This window comes from Hylobates moloch, unplaced genomic scaffold, assembly GCF_009828535.3.
Source record: "Hylobates moloch isolate HMO894 unplaced genomic scaffold, HMol_V3 SCAFFOLD_1, whole genome shotgun sequence".
NCBI classification, from domain to species: domain Eukaryota; kingdom Metazoa; phylum Chordata; class Mammalia; order Primates; family Hylobatidae; genus Hylobates; species Hylobates moloch.
The window spans coordinates 184,670,773-184,687,990 of record NW_026652276.1 but is presented as its reverse complement, the minus strand read 5'-3'; the positions used below and the strand labels follow the sequence as shown (position 1 = coordinate 184,687,990).

The following is a 17,218-nucleotide window of genomic DNA, read 5'->3' as shown; positions in this document are numbered from 1 at the left end:
GTCATGCAACATGGGTCACTTTGTGGTCACCAACTGTGACAAAATTCCACAGTGTCATGGTATGGATGAACAAATAGGCACTACTGAGAACACTTAAAGAACAAGAACAGAAGGTTTTTGGCTGTTTCTCATCATCTCCTGGAAAGGTGGGCAGGGATCAGGGTGCCACAGAACCCTTCATGTGTGTCTGTGTTTTAGCGAAGGAACCCTTCCCTCCCCTGTGATTCTCTCTATTGAGAAAGTGGAAAACAACAACAACAAAAACAGAACAGTTTTGTCAGTGGAGGAATAATCAATCTGCATGAGGCCACGTGGTTAGAAACCTGAGTTGTCTGGAAAGTTAGCCTGTCCAGCCTCTGGAAACTTTGGGGCCCAGAGAGTGTTGCAAGCCCCACTTGGGGAGGAAGACCCCCATTCTGTGGGAAGCTGAACTTGAGTACATCCTCTTCTGTTGCAAAATGATGGACCCGTCTCTAAGTAGCTCTTAGGCAACCTGGGCTTGTGGACGGTTCTGCTTGTGCCTCAGAGGTAGGATACAGAGGATAGGATACAGAGGTAGGCCTTCCTTCTTGACTGCCTGCCTGCCTGCCTCCCTTCCCTCCCTCCCTTCTTTTCCCCTCCCTCCCTCCCTCCCTTCCTTTCTCCTGGACTCAAGTGATCTTCCTGCCTTGGCTTCCCAAAGTGCTGGCATTACAGGCATGAGCGACTGTGCCTGGCCAAAAGGGTATATTTTCAAAATGAACACCTACTTTAGTGCCCTCTCATATTTGATTAGCTCATGAATGCCATTGGTTAAATTTTCAGGAATTGTGCAAGCCAGTTGTTAAACGGTAATTAGTAAACATCAAATTATGCAAAATTATAATTAAATTATCTCAAAAACAAAGGTAATGCATACTCAAAACTCATCAGTTCCTAATTGTTTTACTACCTTTTACTATTGTTTATGTCTGCTGTGTCTGTATGGGGAAAATACTCTGTGTGGGCTAATGGTATGCTGCTGTGTTGTCCTTCCCAGTTCAGTGTCGGGTGAGCTAGTTGGAAGCTTAGAATCCACCATGGTGGGACTTGGTAGTATTGATAAAACACCACAAACCAGAGTGTCTTGCCCTAGAGGGGCAGTTGTTGCACATTTACCAACACACTTTTGCCTGTAGCCCTTGAATCTTGCCATTTCATTGTGCTCCAGCCCAGCAGCTCTAGCGTGTGTCTGTCTGCCAATGTCTGCATCTGTGTGCCGGAGGGCTTTCTCTGGAAGGTCACTTTTTTCCTGCCCATGTGCACTGCTGGAAGGAATTAACTGCCCCCAGGAGCTGCCATCACCTTGACCTTCAAGTAAGATAGTTTTGAAGCAAGGGTTTTACACCATTTCCCAAAGTTTTACCTGAAGATTAAGTTTCAGTTGCCCACTTCGGTAGCTTGCTTTTGCCTCTAGATTAATGGGAATCCTTTGTCAATGAAGTGCCCTTTTCTGTTGCTGCCAGCCATTCTGACTCCAGAGCCAATGAATAGGTGCTGCTTCCACCACCAGTTGGAATAACAGGAGCATGTGCTGCCAATCAGCATGGTTGCCTAGCAACCTTTTTTAAAACTTTTATTTTAGGTTCAGGGGTACACATGCAGATTTGTTATATAGGTAAACTGGTGTCATGGAGGTTTGTTGTACAGATTATTTCATCACCCAGGTGCTAAGCCCAGTACCCAGTAGTTGTTTTTTTCTGTTCCTCTCCTTCTTCCCACCCTCCATGGTCAAGTAGACCCCAGTGTCTGTTGTTCCCATCTTTGTGTTCATGTGGTCTCATCATTTAGGTCCCACTTATAAGTGAAAGCACGCAGTATTTGGTTTTCTGTTCCTGCATTAGTTTGCTAAGGATAATAGCCTCCAGCTCCATCCATGTTCCTGCAAAGGACCTGATCTTGTTCTTTTTTATGGCTGTGTAGTATTTCATGGTGTATATGTACCATATTTTCTTTATCCACTCTACCATTGATGGGCATTTAGGTTAGTTCCATGTCTTTGCTATTGTGAGTAGTGCTTCAATGAACATATGTGTGCAGGTGTCTTTATGGTCGAATGATTTATATTCCTTTGGGTATATACCCAGTAGTGGGATTGCTGGGTTGAATGGTAATTCTGTTTTTAGCTCTTTGAGGAGTTGACACACTGCTTTCTACAATGGTTGAACTAATTTACACTCCCACCAACAGTGTATTGTGTCCTTCTTATTGACTGCTCTTCCTGGCCTGTTTCACTTCTTTTGCATCTGTTCTGGTGTTCCCTCCACCTCCAGGTCTACTTCTGAGAGAACTGTATACAAAGGAGAAGTGTAGTGCTGCCTGAGCAGTGGAAGCATATTGGAGAAGTTTTGGGTTGGACTAAGGGAAGAGGCAGAAGTATGACATGCTGTGCGAATTGACATTAAACCAGCTAGATGGCAGATGTGGATGGTGATTTTCTAATAGCTGTCACAAAATTGGCAGGAAAGCAAGATAGAAGAGTCATAAGGGACTTCAACTGTATTTACCTAATTTAAATTCAAATTCTAGTAGCAGGGCATATCTGCTTTAAAAACACTTGCTAATAATCTTTTAGGGACTGTGCTCAGTGGTGTGGGGATGCAATGAGGAATCATACATTGCCATAGGTTCCAAGGCACTTACAACTTACCAAGCGATACCAGATGTATACACAACTATTTTGAGATAGAATGTGGTAAACTTCACAGAGCTGAGAGTGGTTGTAGCTCTTGAGAGGGAGAATGAAGTCTCAAACGCTTTATAGAAGAGCTGACATTTAGACAAAGCATTGGTAAGTTGGGAGGATTTCAACAGAAAGAGATGGAGAGGAAAAGGATTCTAGGTATAAAGGATGGTGAGAACAAAGGCCTGAAACTGGGATAACAACCCTTGTATCACATATTGGACACATAGAGGTGTGCCGGAGTGTGGAGTCAGAGGAAAGCCTGGAATGGCAGGTGAGAAGCAGGATGGGGAGGCTTGGATGGGATTCTGGGGGATTCTTGGTACCCGCCTAATAAAAGTTAAGGATGCACTGAAACTATATAAGGGATCTGATCCCCTGGCCAGAGGCTCCAAAAGGGAATTTTGTAAGACTCAGGAAGGGCAGCAGTCTCTAAAAAGTCAATCCTAATTATATATTGTAACTTGTTATAATGAGGAGTAAAGGGGAGAAAGTCCTGATTGGCTTGGATTTCAAAAGTCATTTAAAAAGAACAGAAGGAGACACACACACACACACACACTCACAGCCAAGAAGCATAACTTGAAGAATGCTTTTGAGAAGTCCAAGCCTGCAAGGAAATGAAGCATGAAGAAAAGCAATGAATAGAGATGTGTTATGGGGCTGGGCACAGTGGCTCATGCCTGTAATCCCAGTACTTTGGTGAGGCCAAGACAGGAGGATCGCTTGAGCCGGGAGTTAGAAACCAGCCTGGGCCACATAGCAATACCTTGTCTATACTGAAAATTTTTAAAAATTAGCTGGGCATGGTGGTGTGCACCTGTAGTCCTAGTGACTCAGGAGGCTGAGGAGGGGAGATCCCTTGGCCCAGGAGTTTGAGGCTGTGGTGATCCTTGATTGTGCCACTGCCCTCCAGTCTGGGCAACAGAGTGAGACCCTGTCAAAAAAGAAAGGAATGCATTATGGGGGGCTGAACTGTCCATGCTCCCCACCCACCCCCCGCCACAACCCCCTGCCATTCATATATTGAAGTCCTAATCCCTGGTAACTCATAATATGATTATATTTGGAGATAAAATTTATTAAGAGGTAATTAAATTAAAATGAGGTCATTGGGATGGCCCTAATACGATATGACTGGTGTCATTATAAGAAGAAGAAATGTGGATACAGACGTGCAGATAGATGAAAGCCCATGCGGGGACACAGTGAGAAGGTGGCCGTCTGCTAGCCGAGGAGGGAGGCTTCAGGAAAAGCAAACCTGAGAACACCTTGCCCTCAGACATCCAGCCTCCAGAACTGTGGAAAAATAAATGTCTGTTGTTTACATCACCCCATCTATGGTACTTTGTTATGGCAACCCTACCAAACTAATAGACTTGGCATGAGGTGAGCAATATATGAGGCCTTTGCCTTAGGGCAGATAAGACAGAAAATGATCCTCATTATTTGCAAGTTCCTTCTTTGTGATTTCATCTGTTGACTAAAATGTATTTGTGACCTCAAAATCAACACTTGTGGCACTTTGACAGTCATTCGCAGACACGTGCAGAGCAGTGAAAACTTTTGAGTTGCCGGATGTGTTGAAGTCAAATGCTCATGCCAGCTGAAGTCAAATGCTCTGCCTTCTTGTCTCAGCTCTCCTATTGTAAACAAGTGTTTTCACAGGCTAGAGTGCATCTTTCAAATTTTTGTTGGTGATTTCACTGTTTAAAATGGCCCCCAGGTGTAGTACCAAAGTGCTGAAGGTAGTGATGTGCCTTATAGAGAAAATATGGGTGTTAAATAGCTTGCTTCAGGTACAGGTTACATTGCTGTTGGCCATGAGTTCAATGTTATAATGAATCAACAATATATATTAAATAAGGTTGTCTTGAAACAGAAACACACATAAAACAATGTATGATCAGTTGATGAAAATGTGACCAAAGCCTCACAGGAACCTAACTGTATGTCTCCTAGGAGAAATGGTTCAATATTTGCTAATTCAGTGTTTGTTGTGACTTTGGTGGTGGGGAAGTCTAGCTATTCGAATTCTGTTTTGACCTTCTTCACCAAGAAGGTTATTCCAAATGAAAAATGTAGAACACAAGTGCTTTTTAGATAAGAGTTGAAGCTCAAGGTGGGTAAAGAGGTAATGAGATGACCTAGACACTGGCAGTGAGCTCAGTTCTTCAGCCATTATGCTGAAAAAATTACACATGATCACTGACCACTGTTTCTCTGTTTCATGGGTCAGATAAGTACTACAATAAAGACTCCAGCAGCAACCAGATGCCATTTAACTTGATGCTGGTTCATTGGTAAATTCAAGAAATTCTGATGACCTAAAGGCAGTCAGAAAAGAGCAGGTTGCACCCTGGCATCCAGCAAGGATTTCCCACAACAAGATATGCTGACTTAACCTCATCTCTTCACCTCCAGTTATTTTTTGGATTGAATTATTATAATATATGTAACGTTGGCTAAATGTTCTTTAAACATATACCTGCCAAATTCAGAAAATATTTAGGTACTTTTGTTATCAATTCAGCCAAAACAATATAGTGGCCTTGTGTGCCAAGAATATCATCAGAGGGCTGTGACATTGCTCTTTAGTGCTCACCCAAAATCCCCTGCAATGTTGGCTCGTCATCCTCATTCTGGAGTGGTTTCAGTCCTCGTCAGTTAGAGAAAATTATCTGGCATACATGAGTTCTCCTAAGAACAGGTGTCCCATTACATCCTCATCTTGTTAAACATCATTTACGCGAGGAGGAAACTGCAGTATAATAAAAGGCAAAGTGGCTTCTTACTGTAGTGGAATTCTTAATGTAGCCTCAATTCAATTCAATTATAATTTTTCATCCATGGATAGCCTTTGTTGGAAATTCTGTTTCCTAAGAGCTGTAGATTTGCAGCTTTTTATATCACTGTAGTTGGTCTACCCCGGGATCACTCACACAGAATCCACCTAGATGGACATTGTTAAATATGCCGGTTCCTGGGCTTTATCCCAATAATACAGAAACAGAATCCATTTGGGAACTGGGAGTCTGAATTTTAAAAAGCTTCTCAGGTGGTTGAAAGTTTTGGTTATAAAAGTAAAACGATCTTTGGGAGAATTTAGTTGGCTAATAGTTCTAGCAAATATTATTTGACTAAAAAGTAGTAATTGTATTGATCAAATTGGCACTTACAGAATTTGAGTCCAGCACACAGAATTTGAGTCCATCTGTGTTGGACTCGACACATCTGTGTTGAATAGGTATTTTAATTGACATTGGAAATTGTTTAGAACTTATATCTTAAGCATTTCTGTGTACAGATAATTGTGAGCAAAGATATACGTTTATAAAAATATATCTATATTTTAGTTTGGTTTTCTATGCCATGTCACCAACTTAAGAATTTAGATCAGTTTTCTAAAATAAAAAAAATCAACAAATCAAAACCAAATATGTGCTAAGGGTAGATTAAGATTTAGAAATTGTATACCAGAAAATGGTATACCAGAAAATGAGGAATACTTAGAAATTGTATACCAGAAAATGAGGAATACTAAAGCCAGCAAAGCATACTTAGTCCTTTGCAAAGTCCTTTCATTAAACACTCTTTAGATAACTAATCACTTAACTTTTTCCTAAACTCCTAGGCCTCAAGACATCTCCTGATTATTATTCATACCTGGAGTTTTTCTTCATCCTTATCCTTGGAAAAATTGTCTCATGGCTATATTGAAAACGCAAATTTATACTTAACCACAAAGATACTCTTATTTTAAGACTTATTGTACTAAGTGCCATGCTGTAAAATAAAAAGTACAGCATTTTCCATTTTACCCATAGGAGAAATAGTATTTATAATTACAGTTTAATGTTACACAAATTAGTAGTGCATTTTTTCATCTTTTATACTTTCCCAAATAACTATCAGATGCCATCCATCAGTGTAAATGTCGTTTACGTTATATCCTTATTTGGTAATTATTTTAATCTGAAAATCTTAGAATTCAGTTGTAGCATATTAGAGCAACTATCTGTGCTAGTACCTGAACGTCATTTATTTAACATTATTTTGTGAATTTAACATTTATTTTGTGAATTTCGGGGTCAGCAATTTTAGATTTTATGAATTGGATTTTGAAATGTGGAATAGAGAGTCTTCTAAAAGGGACAGGAACAATTTAAATGTTATTTTCATAAACATACCGATGGTTCATCATTATGTTCTCAGTATCAAGAGTGGCACTTTATAAATATTTGCTTAATAAATGAATAAGTGGAGCAATACACACATAGTCTCACACCCATAGGGTCTGATCATAAAATAAGTGACAGTTTTAAAATTTGTCATATATAAATTAGTAATAGAATTTTATAGTTAATCATGTGTATGCCATGTGTAACATACTCAGCATATATTTAAATGAATTTTTTATTTTAGGACAGTTGCTTATGATTAGTTTTAGTATATTGAAATGAACATATGGAAGTACTAAAAAAGAATACTGTGGAAAAACTTGTTTAAAAAACTTAGGCTGGGTGCGGTGGCTCACACCTGTAATCCCAGCACTTTGGGAGGCCGAGGCGGGTGGATCACAAGATCAGGAGATTGAAACCATCCTGGCTAACACAGTGAAAATCCATCTCTACTAAAAATACAAAAAAATTAGCCGGACGTGGTGGCTCATTCTTGTGATCCCAGCTACTTGGGAGGCTGAGGCAGGAGAATGGCGTGAACCCGGGAGGCAGAGCTTGCAGTGAGCTGAGATCATGCCACTACACTCCAGCCTGGACTACAGAGTGAGACTCCGTCTCAAAAAAACAAACAAACAAACAAAAAATCTTACGATATTTTAGAGCTGCGTTCAGTTTAACTATGTGTATTAGGAATTCTATCAATTATTATTAATGTTGATCTAGATATTTTACAAACAACAGATATATGACATATGCACAAGTATCATCAAGGTCACTCTTGGCATGTTCTTGCACAAGCACAAAGTTGTTGCAAATATGAAAATATTTAAGAATTTTGTAATGGCATATTTTCAATATGTTGAACTACAATCAAAAGCTGGCCAGGTGCAGTGGCTCACGCCTGTAATCCTAGCACTTTGGGAGGCTGAGGTGGGTGGATCACAAGGTCAAGAGATGGAGACCATCATGGCCAACATGGTGAAACCCTATCTACTAAAAATACAAAAATTGTCCTGGTGGCACACACCCGTAGTCTCAGCTACTTGGGAGGCTGAGGCAGAAGAATCGCTTGAACCCAGGAGGCAGAGGTTGCAGTGAGCCAAGATTGTGCTACTGCACTCTAACCCGGAGACAGAATGAGACTCCATCTCAAAAAAAAAAAAAAAAAAAAAAAAAGCAGGGGCGTGGGGGTCATATATTTATGTTTTAAACTACTTGGGGCACTATTAGGAGTTACTTTGTTATTTGTTACATGAGTTCAAATTTTTAGTTACCTTTGGTCAAAACAACATAAAAAAAACAACATAATAGAAAACTTAGAATCCTTTTTTTATTGTATAAAAGCTTTACACACCTGATGATTTTGGGGGAGAAAAATCACATATATATTTGTTCTCTAGGCATCTGTGTATTTTATTGTAATGTATTCACCTGTGTATGTGCTTGTAAGAATTACTAGGCTTGTTTTTCTCAACCTAGAAAATTATCCATGCCTCAGAAGAAAAACATTGTTAAAACTTCTTGTAGCAATTCGGAGTAATAAATCTCCCAAAATGATTTCTTTTAAGGCTAATCTTTGCTTAAATTTTACAAAGATATGTTGAGTTTTAGACAAGATAGTCTTTCCTTTAAAAAAGCAAGAACAGAAGGATGAAAATTGCTGAAAACCTGAACACCACATTCCTATTCACATCACTTTAATAATTTATTGAGTGCAGGGCCAACAATATGAAATTTTCATGGATGAATATTATCCAGCCTCATATAAAAGTAACGTGAAAAATAAGGTCAGAGATAAATCACAAATACCAGTTACTCTTGTCTGTGGTTCTCTAAATTATAATAAAGTGTCATTTATGAAGAAAAAAATTTTGGGTTATATAATAGAAACTAATTATTATTTGTAGAATTTTTTAAAATTCAGAATTAAATTATAAAAGCCAAAAGTGGATGATAAAATGAAATTATTCCTGCTTTAAGTGCGGTTGGGGCTAAAAATTGGGTAGAGAATTATAAAATTATATTTTAATTCTTTATCATTAATAATGCTATTTAGGAATTTTTATTTAGGCTAGATTGGACAGTCTTCGGAGATTTCAAAAATATTGTTCAGGACCTCATTCCAGGTAGTTTATTCTGACATACGTCTCCAAGTCTAGGGAAGGGATCACCTGAATAAGATGTGAGATTTTTACCCCAAAGTTAATATTTTTAGAAATTCTGAGTGAGCATGTGTGTATGTGTGTGTGTGTGTGTGTGTGCGTGCACACGTGTGTCAGAGAGAGAGTGCTTGTAGGGTGGATTGGGGTTTGGAACATAAAGAAGAGGAAAGGCTATGTAGAGGGATTGAGTAGGAGAGATTTATATTCACCAAGTGCTCTTATTTAAACTTACTTCCAAAGGGCTTAATTTTAAAATAATAAATTCACAAACACATTTGACTACACCCGTTTTATCTCCCAAGAACTTAAAGAAAAAAGAATCTCAGTGGATCTCCTTTTATTACTGGTTGTGCTGGAAGATAAGACTTAGAGGCTACGTGTGGTTCATCTGAATCTCTGAATCAGTAATAAGTATATCATAATAGTGTTCCACAGAGATGCTGTACCCCTCCTCTAGCCAGCAAAGAGCATTTTCCAGACCCTGGAAGGTGTTTTCATCGATCATTAAGTTTTGCATATGATGGGTCTCCTGCACCTGCTAGAATTCCTGAATCATGCTCAGTTTTTCCTCTCCTTGCAGGTGGAGACAAAGGTGCAGAGCATTTGCAGGGCATTCTCCGCCTGCTTTCAGAGGCGGGCTGATCCAGGGCTCTTTGACCTTTTTATTTTGATCTTAAGCTTAGTCCTTTATCACACTGCTTTTAGTCTTCCCTGGAGGCCACTCCTTCTCCTTCCTTTTCCCCCCAGGGAACAGCACAGATCCATATAAAATGAAAAAGGGGAGTAATAATAATGATAATAAATGGCTGTAATAATAATTGGTACAGCAGACATCAGGTTAAGTACATTCTACAGAGCGGCTTGCTTGCGATACTCCAGGAGACTATACCCAGGTACCCAGGGCATGGAAGCACTGCCTTCCAGGAAAAGAACAAGCACCTGCCACCCTCTTGGGCATAGCACGAGATAGACAGAGGCTGCTGTACTTACTGCAGTCCATTCAGGTTGGGGAACATGACCTCCATGTCCTAGAGCTACTTTTCACATGCTAGTTAAGGCACATGACTTAGCCCTCCCCTCTTTGTTTCAGCTTTAATGGGTAAAAGGGGTATAATTTTAGTAATTATCACATAGGATATTGAAAGATTAAATAATACCTATAAAAGATTTAGAACAGTACCTGGCATGTAGTATTCAAATATTGTTTAGCTATTATTATTATTAAGGAGGTGTCTATTAAATCTGAGGGTAAAGAGCTCTTAGGGATGATCTAGGTCAGCCATCTAAAGCCTTATGGAAGTAGGAAAGAGTAGCTGTGGTACATTTAGCAATGCTCCTCTAGAGATGGACAGGAGACTATACTAGGTGGGCAGCCAGCTCCTTCCTCATCGTGCCCTTATCATTAGTTGTTGGAACAGATAGGTAAGGTAGGAACGATCTCTCTCTACCCCTCACAAAAGGCTGACTGGAGTCCATTTGTTCCTGGAATAAACTGAGTTTATTATCCTGGTCTAATTATTTAAGATCTCTTTTCATTTCTATGGATTCATGTCCTCACTCAGTGAATCTTGACTTCCAGTCATTTCTTTTACATATTTATTGGGATTATTTTTTTTCTTTGCTGTTGTTGGTTTGGGAATGCTAATTATTGAAATACTTCACTTAATTTTTGAAATCCACACAAAACCATGTCAAAATGGAGTTAATATATGTAATGAGAAGTAGTGCGAGGGTCATGTTCTTCCAGAGGTTTGGAATGGAATTATAATGTATTTTTTTAAGGTCTCTATTTGGTGCCCAGAGCTAGTGGCACTTTAAGGAAGCATCAGTAGTTGAACATACAGTGTTGATGAAATTTTGCAGCAAATATGCTCAGTTTATTTTATTTTCAGAGAAAGATGTTTGTTCCTTAGGCTATTTAATTTGTTCCGTATTCAAAAAGCAAACGAATTTCTCTTCATAAGGCAAAATGCAATGATATTTTCTTAAATATTGACAGTATTAGATTCTGCTGGCGTTTTTCATCTTCAGAATATACAAAATCAAGAAATGGAAACTCTTTGCAATCAGTGCATCATCACTAATGCTTATGTACCTAATTTCAATTTTTTTGCAATTTGCCATCCTCTGATGCTTGTTGTTCTGAAAAAAAAATGGGAACATCATTTCGAGTATTACTTAATATATTTCTTTCCTACACATATTAAAGGTCTTTTATATAAAGTAGTAATGGAATATGCTGCAAATGATCAAAATTTAATGGACTGTAGAACATTTGTAGACCAGAAGCTTTAGAATGAAATGCAAACAGCATTAAATGTCTAAATTTATTTTCTTTTAGACTTTCATCTTACAGTGATTTTCTGCAAGAATGGTATTAGGGTCTTGTGGGGAATGTTTAATAGAAGCTATAATAGATAATAACTGACTCTGTAATTAGTCATTTCAAGACAGAGGTACTCTTTGAGCCACTGATAAGAATTGAATTGTGTCACTACATCATGTTTTCATTCTGCAGTCACATCCCAGCAGTCCATATTCATGGTCTCCCGGTGCTAAGCTCATTGCCAATTTAACACAGATGTGGAAGAGATATTTGTAACCTGCTCAGCCTTTTGATTCCTTTTATTTGAGGAAATGGCAGAGTAACTTAAGAGTGAGGATAATGGTGTAAAGTCTTAGTGACAAAAATTATCAGAAGATTAATTTGGTATATACATTTATATGTGTATATGTATTCACAGACAAAATACAGATATATAAAAGAAAAGCTGTTATGGTTAAATGTAAAATCCAACTAAAATTTTCTTAGACCTACCTGGTTTTTGAGTACTATAATTGAATACTGCATTATTTTTTATTTTTTTGCTTGCTTTTCAGAGGAAACTTATTTTTCATGTATCTCTAAGAATAACAATGACCCAGTTTTTTCTGTAGAAGTTAGATTTTACAATTTTGGTTACACTGGCTACATTATACTCTCAATTTTATCTTATTTTATTCTTATATGTTATCTTATGTTGTAATAAATGTTTCTATTTGGTTGAATTCAACAAAAGTTGAGCTTCTCCCTTGAGCCAAACGCTGGGGAAAGTAGTCTGTGAATGAGCTCTGGGGTAACTGAGGAGGGAGAGGTGACTTTCACAAGAGGTCAGAACAGACTGCATGACAGAGGTGGCATTTGAACCTACACCTGAATACCTTAACAAAAGGTAACCTGGCAAGGGGTCATTCTAGGTGAGAGCAGAGGCCAGGAGGCAGAGAAGTATAGAACATGTTCTGGTTTAACTGTTTAATCCAGTTAACATCCTTTAATCAGATGTTTTCAGCTGAAATGGAGAACTTTGACTGGAGGGACTAGTTATGGCCACAACCCAAAGGTCTTTGAAACCACATTGAAGATTTAGGGTTTTAATCTACGGACGTTAGGAAGCTAGAGATGTTTATTGAACAAGGGAATTATGTGATCTAAGATGCATTTGCTTTCTAATTATAGATAATAATATACATGCTTTATTTCCCCCTTAAAATGGACTGGCAAGTTCAGAATTCTGTTTGAAATCTATAATATTGATATTTTTATCTGTATTAAAGTAGCCAGTTCTCTTGACATTTTAATGCAAAGCTATGAAAGATACAAAAATTGACTCCAAGAGGGAAGAAGTCTCTTGGGAAAGAATTTTACAAATTTGACCATAAAAATTGATAAAGCTATGAATAGAGACTGATTATATGGGAGAATGGATTGTTTAAATAGGTGTTTACCTATTTAAGCTCACTAGATTATTATTTAATGGTTTTACGTAAACTTTTGGTGTCTGATATGGATAACTTGTAGGTGTTATCCCATAGTGGTTATCTACTTTAATTTGTATAAAATAGCTAGAATTGACAGGATGTCAGATGGAGTTTATAAACATTTTTGTCAAGGGAGAACTATTCCTAAATATCTCTGCCCGTCTAGTTAATAAAACCCAAATTACAGTGCTTACACAAGTCTTGGCTCATAGAAGTTACTTAGTTTTCTGTCTTAATCAATCATACACCTTGCTTCATTCTTTAAGTCTGAATGCATTATGTACCTTCTAGTACATTTAACTATTTGGCTTAGTTTGTTCATTGGAAATGCATTTACCACAAATTTCTTCTTCTCCTCACCAACTTTTTAAATATAAATGTTTTCAAAAATGAAAGTTAAAAGACTAGTACAACAGGTGGGCACGGTGGCTCATGCCTATAATCCCAGCATTTTGGGAGGCTGAGGCAGGTGGATCACTTGAGGCCGGGAGTTCAAGACCAGCCTGGTCAACATGGTGAAACCCTGTCTCTACTAAAAATACATTAATTAGCCACACATGGTGGCACACCCCTATCGTCACAGATACCCAGGAGGCTGAGGCACAAGAATGGCTTGAACCCAGGAGGTAGAGGCTGCAGTGAGCTGAGATTGTGCCACTGCACTCCAGCCTGGGCGAGAGAGCGAGACTCTGTCTCAAAAAAAAAAAAAAAACCAAAGACTAGTACAACAAACATGTGTATATCCACTACTTAGACTTGGCAATTGTTCATAGTACATAATATACTAATTTGAAAGTGCGTTGACATGAAAAATATTATTTGTTCCCCGTTTTAACATTAATTAGAGCATTTGACTGATAATCTTGGAAAGGGCATGAAGGATTTGCTTATTAACATGTCTGAGTTAGGTATCAGTTAGACACATGTAGCCCAATAGTTACTTTTCTTAAAAGTAGTTCGAATATAAAAAATTTGTCCAATTATCCCCATCCTAATATACCCAAATTTATGTCTTTTAACTACAACTTCTACTTATGCAAGTCTATTTTATAAGTAAATATTTTTAAAGGAAACATTTTAAAGCGACAATCACTATGGAACATTTTAAACTATGCAGCTTGGAACCATAACATTCTAAATCAGAGTATCAGAAAACTGCAAAAATATCTATAGTGGGAATTAGTGTATTTTACATTCTTCAAATGAGTATATCTTGATCTACACACATGGATAATCCTATGATTCATGGAGAGCTTGTTTATTTTAAATAGTAGACAGCAGTTTTATTTGTGTCTTTAATCAGCTTCATCAATGGGCCAAATTGCTGACCTGAAAGTTATAAGTTTCCTTCTAGTTCATATACATATTTAAATAATTTTACATTCACAAGTGTGAACCTCAGTTTTTAAAATCATGTACCATATTATTTCTGTGTATGGTAAATTTTCCCTTTAACTTATCATAAATCACTTTTCTGCTTTAAAGAACCATTCCAATTGCCTGGATGGCACCAGGTTGTGGATGTAAGTGATGAGTTAAGACTAGAGAGGCTAAAATAGTGCTTGAAAAGTGAGTCAAGTGAAATTAGAGGAAAGAAAGTCGTGAGGGCACAGAGGAAAGATTAGAGCTGGTGCACGTGCGGAGTCACATAGCTTGGTAGAAAGGAATCAGGCAGACACTAAAGGGAGAAGGTGTGGGGGAGAGGGCCCCATGTGAAAACCGAAAACTGCAGGGGTTGATGTCACAGGAAACTTGGGCAGATTAACCGAGGGCTGCAAGTGGAGATAAGTGGAAGCCTTTCAGTGAAAGGGAAAGAAAGGGGGTGGAGAGAAGGGTGTTCCTGACATAGATTCAAAGTCGAAGTTCCTTGGTGTGAAGTTCTCAGTATGCTCCTTTATACTGCTCATGGGTTCACCACCAGTGTTCCAGTCAGTGAAAACATGTGGGCTGCAGACATTCCGAAATGGTCTGCATGCTAACAGAGAATCCACACTGTGTCCAGTGGTTTTTACATACAGAGATTGGACCCATTATTTTCTTGAAGTGGAAGCCTGGTGACCAGAAAGATATGCCTTAAATCCCATGAGAGTCTGGGCAACATTTCCTCCTCTTTCTAAAAAAAAAAAAAAAAAAACGATTATCAATTCACATATGGATTATGCATCACATCTGCTTAAATAAGGAAAAGAAATGCTTATTCCACTGTCAAAAGAGTAGCGTTTTTCCAAAGGCAAATATCATTTTTTCCTAAAAAATTCTGAACGCTAGCAAGCAGATTATAATCAATTCATTTCAAACAAGTATTTTTTTTCTTTAGATGATTTGTGTAAGCATACAGCATCTGATAAAATTTATGCATACTTACGCCTTTTAAAAAATGTCTTTGGCTGGTCTTTTAGTCAGTTTCTCTCTGCATTGATCTGTCTTGCACTCTGGAAAGCATTTTACATATTTAAATAGCCAACTTTTCTGTCTTCTTTTTTTCCATGTGGCTTTTCCAAGTGGGGTTCATCTGATTTATAAAGTCTAGGATTCATAACATACTTTTCCTCTGGAAACAAGCTAAAGATAAAACAACCTTGCACTACTTTTATATGAATAAATTATTCATTAATAATTCACTAAATATTGAGCACCTAAGAGTACCATAAATTATTCTAGACACTCGAGATATATCAGTGAAAAAAATACTTGAGATGCCTGCCTTGATGGAGTTTGACCATGGTTACTTTGCCACTTTTGGATCTGAGGGGAGCAAAGAAGAAACAGGAAATAACCCATGTAGACAGCATCAAAACATTTTAGATGGTATCAGATGGTCCTGGGCCAGGTTCTTAATGGCTCTGTTCTACACATTCTTCTTTTGTATGCTGGAAATAATAATGGTATCCCTCTTATAGGTATGTTTTGACAATTAAATGAGATAATATATGTAAACTACTTACCTCAGTGCCCAACTAAGTGGTTGACATGCCAGCACTAAAAAATATTAGCTATTATTTCTTGTTAAAGGATGAGAAGGTGATTTATTCCAATCCCCCATGCCATTATGGGAGTAGCATGATGTCAGGCTATTCTATTGATATGTGTCTTGTTTTATGCTTTGTAACATGGATGTTTCAGACCATTTAGCTCTGTTCATCGGATTTTCTGGAGTTTAAACATTCTCGTTAAAGTTAATGTGACTCTGGTCATTCTCCTTATTGCCACCAAGGACGATGACAGCCTTGTACTGTGCACTACCTAAATAATGTTATTACCTTCCCTTGGTTGCTTCCTACAAATGGCATCATCTCAATCTTATAAAATCCATGCAGGAGAAAATGCTATGTCAAGCAGGAAATTATGATCAGGTTTTAGGGTGGTGAGCAAGATAAAATTTGAAGAAGCCAAGCCTGAGTAGCATACATATACATTTAATTTTACCCTTTTCTTCCCAGCAACGTCCTGATTTTGTGGTTATAAAACCACTCCTCTTCCAGACTTTGTTCTCAAACTGAAAGCATGCAGTGATCTTCCTTTCTTCTTCACAAGAGGAAAAAGTCTGGCTGTCTTCATGCAAATTAATCTGCTTTTGTTGGAAAACTTCAGGGAACTCATCTGTGAAATATGGACTCACAATAAGAAATGTAGTTCATCTTACTGTTCTTCTTTCAGCTGATGTACAGTTGTTTCCCACAGTATGAAATACTTAAAAAAAAAAAAAAAAGCATTTTATCATAATGCCAAAACTCCAGCAATGCCTTTGACTGCCTTCAGGGGTGGTAGTGGAGGTGGGGAAACCATCTATTCAATATTGCATTATTTTCAGATGATTGTTCACATAAGAAATGTGTAAATGAATGCAGAAAGGTAGGACTGACGTTCTAAATTTAGGACCAGCAATTGTAGACACTGGAGTTCCGAGCTTCTTTATTCTTCTCTGTAATTTCTCATATAAAAATACCAACTAGGGATAGTATAAAAATAATTTGTTAATGAGTAAAGATTGTTTTGACAGTGTCTAACACTTCAGAAATACATTGTGTTATTCTGACTGTATTGAGGGTTTTCTTTTCTTTCTTACATTTCAGTGACAATTTCAACAAGCACCTTCTTTGATGGCTTGCTGGTGACAGGACTATACACATCTACGAGTGTTCAGGCATCACAGAGCATTGGAGGGTCCAGTGCTTTTGGATTTGGTAAGCTATTCTCACAAACCAGAAATTTGGGGGTATTTTATACAATCACAGGTCTTACGTTTTAAAGTATCTGTTTTAACAGTGTTAGACCTTTATTACTTCCAAGAAAATAATCTGAAGTGTTTTGTTTTTGTGTGTGTTTGCTTGAAGTTGGGTGAACTGAAATAAGTCATGTAAATGTGCAACTAACCT

The 17,218-nt window shown here is 37.9% G+C and overlaps 1 protein-coding gene across 4 annotated transcripts in view; it reads left to right on the top strand.

Annotated features, from left to right (window-relative positions):
* The window catches only part of RELN (reelin), a 543,089-nt gene that overhangs the window by 60,371 nt on the left and 465,500 nt on the right, over positions 1-17,218 (top strand). For all 4 annotated transcript variants that reach the window (XM_058425556.1, XM_032761303.2, XM_032761302.2 and 1 more), the window contains exon 2: positions 16,916-17,026. In XM_058425556.1, the coding sequence (XP_058281539.1) occupies positions 16,916-17,026 (111 nt within the window). The remainder of the gene's footprint in view (positions 1-16,915; positions 17,027-17,218) is intronic.